The 5,935-nt window shown below is 35.6% G+C and overlaps 1 protein-coding gene across 1 annotated transcript; it reads right to left on the minus strand.

The window, feature by feature from the left end:
* Window positions 1-2,277, minus strand: LOC119662682. The gene is made up of 2 exons (XM_038072371.1): window positions 326-2,277; window positions 1-258 (listed from the first exon to the last, which is right to left on the minus strand). The coding sequence occupies exon 1, from the start codon at window positions 1,900-1,902 to the stop codon at window positions 1,072-1,074; it is 831 nt and encodes a 276-aa protein (XP_037928299.1). The 5' UTR covers window positions 1,903-2,277; the 3' UTR covers window positions 1-258; window positions 326-1,071.
* Between the last annotated feature and the right edge of the window lie 3,658 nt (window positions 2,278-5,935).

Raw genomic sequence — 5,935 nt, forward strand, 5'->3', positions numbered from 1 at the left:
TAGTTATAAATTCTAAAAGGTACTCACCTCTTATATTGGTGTTAGTGCTTCCCCAAACTTCGTTGTGTGCGTTGGAGTCGCAACCGAGTATAAGAGGCAATTTCATTCTTTCGCAGTAGTTTACCAGTTTATCGACCTCTGCAGATGGTACCTGAGTGTCGTCTCCTGGTAGATAACCTGTAGCTACGACTACGTTCCGTAGAACTCCGTTGATGTTGGCCGGAATCTGTATGGCAACGAGGTCCCTGGAGAGAAATTCTGAAAGACAGATAAAGTTGATATTAATATTCAATAAAATGCAGGTTCTTGGTTTATCACATCTTACATCCCAAATTGTCTGCATATTCTTTGCAGTCAAACCACAGATTCGACCCCTGTAAATCCAGGGTTCTTGGACCAGCACTATGCTCAGGTTCGATTTGAGCGTAGCCCTTGCAATAACTGCCGACGCAGCTTTTGCATGGTGGATATTTATTTGGGCGATTCTAGTGCTGGTCATCAGGTGGTTATTCCTCCTTCGTTTCTTCTATCAGACCGTCGTCGATGTCTGACAGAAAGATTCTTTCGGAGTCTTCCTCGGACGCCAGGTTCAGTAGAGAGAGATCTAGATTCTCAATGTCCTCACTCTCGTGAGGTAGCACGCTGATATCTTCAATCTTCTCGCTCCTGGTCGCCTCCTCCTCCACTAGTTCCGCAACAGTTGCAGGTATCGTTCCTACAGCTGGTGTATTTTCCCCAGCTGAGTTACTTCTTTCCTTGTTGTCTCGTCCCTTATGCAGGTGAATTGGGACGGAACTGAATCTGTAGAAGATCCTACAGCCGTTGTTTGTTATGGCTTCCTGAGACCGGTTGTCAATCCCGATTGTTAGGAGTTTGCCATTTTTCAGATCCTTGCTGCTAAAAACTCTCCACATCTGAGTATGTAGACCCTCATTTTGAGTTATGAGCAGTTTTAGCAGCTTTTCCGTGTCGACCCCTTTAGCTCTTGGGAGGTAGACTGTCAACATGTGTAATTTCGGTATTTTGTCCCCGACACACGTGGTGAGTTCAGCGCCTTCCCATCCGTTCAGCTTAGGTGCCGTGGATAAAATTAGCCGCATCCTCGTCTACGCAGTCAACCAGTATAAGTCCTGGGCGAAAGTGTATCCCGCTAAATCGTAGCTTGGCATCCCATCCTTTATACATCTCCTCAATGAGAAGTTCCTCGATTTTACCTTGCTCCTCCCTAGAAAGAGTAGATTCCGGGTAAGATTTCGGAAGAATTGCTATTCTTAAGCTCTTGGCTACATTAGCGTAACTGCTGCCCGATATTATTTTTCTCGGTTGTTTTGGTGCTGTCATTTGCGTACCATCCTTTGCTTGTGGAGGTTTCTCATTCCCTCTTCTTTTCTTAGCTGATTGATGATCGATCGGACTAATTTCTTGGGCAGACCTCTTCTTAGAGTCTTGATTGCCCCTCGGCCGATTGAGCGCCTTTTCCTTGGCTGCCTCCGGTGCTAAGCCTTCTTTGAGATAGCGCAGGTACCATTTTGTACCCGCACCGCTCAAACCAGTAGATTTCCTGGCGTCGCGAAAGCTTTGGCCGGAGTTTAGTCCAGTGCTTGTCGAGGGCTGTGGTAGTGTTTCGATCGTTACATCTTTTGGTGCAACCTTTGAACCCAGAGTTCCTTGACTTCCTTTTCGTAACGAAAGTTCCGTTTTTGATTCAGTTGGCAGAGAGCTAGTATTGTTCCTAGCTTCTTTGCCCTCAGTACTTTTTTCCGCTTTCCGTTTTGGAAAGGGTGCCTGGCGATCGGTATGTTGGATATCAGACTCCGACCGATTTACCAGTTTATTTGCAGTGTGTGTTCCTGCTGGTTTTTTTATATTGTTTTTATTATTTTTATTCAAATTATGTTCCATTAAATTCCCACGAGTGTGGGGGAAAGGAGGTCCGCCGTGTCATAGCCCCCGATAACACGGTAAGCCCACAGTTACTCAATGAGGCGGGCAGGTATCATTGAGGTGCGACGCTAGAATACAGTCTGTTACCCCCGACTGCAAACAAGTCCGATGAACACGTGCAAATTCCGGATTGGGGGGGAAGATGGAGGTGGAGAGGGATAGGGGTATTGAAATGTTGATAGTAGGGAATATTTAGGAATGGGAAGGTGCGGGTTTGGCTCGCATTAGCCGCTATAAGCGTTACCAGGGATCACCACGTGGAGGCCCTCCTTTCGAAGGGGGTGAGTACTTGGGATTAGTCTCACCTGCGAGTCCATCTAGTGAAATACTAGGATCCCCACCTTTCGAAATTAGTGCGATATTAATATAAAGACAAAACTAATAAACGGTGAATGTATCCGTTCAAGAAATTATTTTAAGGTGTCTTCTTTCTTTAAAGACAACAGTTTACTACAAGAAAAAATTAAATATACTACGGATAAAATAAAAAAGTATTCTTTTATATCTTCTTTCTACTCCTACATTTAGCTGATTGAAATTCTTACATAGTACTACACATTTGTCATCTATTCACGTAATAAATAATAACACTAATTTAAAGCCAAACATTACCAAAGACGAGACCCACATATTCCATAATGAAATTCCATAGAATTCGAAAAAAAATTTTTCTATTATAATGTTTTCCCCATATTTACGAAAAGCTGTAATTTGGGTTCTTCTGATACCTCTACATACTTACATATGCTCCCGAAACTTTTGTTTGTGGTCTTAAAGCATATAATGTTATATTATACTATTTTGAATTGTGCCAAATTAAAGCTGAAACTAGCGTTAATATTTAAATGTACTTAACGTCGAGGAGAAGCAATTATTTTAATTCCTTTAGTCACAAATGTACAGATGAAGATATTTTCTTTTAAGAATTATTTTTTTTCATTTTTAATTATACATTTTTTATGGCTAAATATAAAAATTGAATTAAAATTTAAAAAGTTAGATGTATTCAATTTTTCCATATTTGCTTAAAATAAGAGTTTTTTTGAACTACTCAAATAAGTTCTAGTCATATTCTAAAAAATCGTCATATGGAAAAACCCGTTTTTTGTTATATATTTTCTAAAATGTAGAACGGAAAATAAAATTGTATTATTGCAAAGTGAAAAAAATGGTTAATGTTAAATATTAAAATATTACATTTTTTATTAAAGTAAAATTCAACTTCACATATGTGTATATTCAAAATTTTTATTGTGATATACGTGTGCATTCCGCACACGTTTTATGGCGTGAAATAATCACTCCTGTTATAATTGTCCAACTAAAATCTACCAACAGACTTGTATACCAATATCCTTGATATTTCTTTCTATAGCTGAGATATCCTAGTGAAAGTTTTCATCTTGTTCGGTATTTTTTGCACCGAGATTTGAAGGGAAAAAGTTCGAATGAGAATGTAACAAATATATTTTATAACAAATATTTGCTCCAAATTACTTTGTAATTGTTAAAAAGGGATGTTTGCAAAGCCAAGTTTTATATACAGCGACGGCAAAATTATCTGACTCGTTTTAGTAAGAGCTTTGTTCGCTATATTTTGACCTAATATCATGTGATTATAGTAAAAATCTTGAATAAAGGAACTAAGAAAATTTACGATATTCATTTACTTTGTTGAATTATATAATTATTTCTACTACTGAAGATGTCAGATAAATACTTAAGGTTTTGGTAGATAAGCTAGCTCATTAGCTCATTAGAACTTTAAATGAAATCTCAAAAACGCTGGCATTTCCATTTACACTATTGTGTTCTTGTATATTTGATGGAGTTTGAAGAATTGGCATTGAATTGTTTTAATTTGCAGTTGCCACTTCTAGGTACTTTATCTACTTTCTTATATTCTTTGGTTTAAAATTTTTGTTAATAAAAAAAAATTAATGCATTTACAAAAAAACAACTTCTGGTTTCGAATTATAATACATGCTCTGTAGGGGGTACAGATTTAGTATTATTTAATTTTTTTTTTTTTCTCTTAAATGTAAAATTTCACGTTACACAAACTTCTCACCAAACGAAATATTTTCTGTTTACAAAGAATAAAAATGTAAGATTAGTCTTAAATAATATCTATCCAAACAAAATAACAGGAAGTCATGTAAGAGATAAGATTGGTACTTCTAAAATCTCTACTTTTAAGTATTTCCAATAGAAATATTTAAAATAATAAGCACTTTAATTTTACAAATCACAACAAAATTATTAATACTGAAATAATATGTCATAAATATTTTCATTAGTAAAGAGAACACGTTCTATTACTATATTCCTCTTTTCTCTTCACATATGAATAAGCGTTATTTTTGGTAATATTCATAAAATTACATGGTACCCCAATTGAACTCCAACTAACTTTAGACTACTTTATCTTTATTATATTATTACATCTATATTTTATATAATCTTGCAAGCGCATGCTTACTTGCTTTTATAAAAAAATAAAATTCCATGATAGAATTCAACGTAATAATGTGATAGTGCTATATAGTATTTAAGGAAAAAATTAGAAGAGAATATTGTCGGTCATTTTTTGCGACTGACAAATAGTGAGTGGACCATTGCCACCTCAACAGCCAGGTCGAGGGCTACATGGGCAACCTATTCCAAATGTAGAACCTCTGACTTAATACATAGACGCAAATTAGGGGTATCTTGGTTAATATCTGTCTTTAAAGGGCACTGGACCATAGAGCGGCATGGAGCTAGACTTGGCTTACTCTGTGGTATCTCCTGTAAAGCGTGTCTACCAAATCTCGAAGAAAGGCCACCTGTACTCTTGATGTGTCTATATCTAGGTTTAACCAGAACTAGAGATAAGTTTCTGGGGGCCTCCTTCTTCAACACACTTGGCGATATGTTCAGATTTTTGCCTTTATAAATGCCTCTGGCTGGTTGACCTTCTCTCTACTATTACGAGGTTTTGTGGATTCATTACGGCTTTTTTAGCTATTTGAAGAGAACTAGTTCCTCCGGCCACCACAACTAACTAACTATTGTCAATGTCGGGGGCAAAGCTGGCAACTAAAATAAATCTTTTCCAGAAATTTCTAAGAAAACCATAAAAATATTTTACTGAAATATGATACTTAAATAATCACCATATCAGAGAGAGAGAGAGAGAGAGAGAGAGAGAGAGAGAGAGAGAGAGAGAGAGAGAGAAAGAGTTGTTTAATTAGTAGCTATAATCGATATATCTTGTTGTATATTGGGTAAATTATAAAATCTATTTGTAACGAATATCAACTTTACGGTCTGTAAATTATGTTAGCCATTTACTTCACTTTGCGAAAAAAATCTGACTAAAGTTTTAATTATAAAATAAATAAATAAACTTGCATACTACAGAAATCCATATAATTTCATATCTTCGTGGTTAATGCTTAACATCTTAAGCATTAACTTTTGACTTACTTGTCAAAGTAGCTTTTCGATGGTTTAGAACTTCTTGTTAGCTTCATAAATTCTAAAAAAAGTATATGAGAAATATGAGAAAGAAAAATTAAAAAACTTTTGCAATTATAAAAACATTTCAACCGGTATAACAGGCAGACAACCTAATAGCACCGGAAATTTCATTAAAAACTTTTACGAAAAACTTAAATCAATTCAAATGGCTACTCACCTTTTTTGCTTGCAAAATTTTCAGCCCAAGAAAATTCTCTAAACTCATAGAAACTGATACATTTGCGAAAGGCACAGTAGAAATATACGAAAGTAAATAGAAAATATCAGGTGGTGTAGAAAAATATCATTTTTACGCTTCATTAAAGTGAAAAATATGAAATTCACAACGTACAGCTTGAATTTATTTATCATTCAGTTAAGAAAGTTCTTTACTTGAAAATTTTTCCAACAATTTTTTTTCTCGTCTTTGGTTCATTTTGAGTAATCATTGTAGCGGAACATATTTAAAAGATGAAATCGCTTGATA

The sequence above is a fragment of the Teleopsis dalmanni genome, chromosome X (assembly GCF_002237135.1).
Source record: "Teleopsis dalmanni isolate 2A chromosome X, ASM223713v2, whole genome shotgun sequence".
Taxonomy (NCBI): Eukaryota; Metazoa; Arthropoda; class Insecta; order Diptera; family Diopsidae; genus Teleopsis; species Teleopsis dalmanni.

Excerpts from the sequence above, each read along its gene's own strand:
- LOC119662682 (XM_038072371.1), bottom strand. The coding sequence starts at position 1,902 with ATGGAACATAATTTGAATAAAAATAATAAAAACAATATAAAAAAACCA.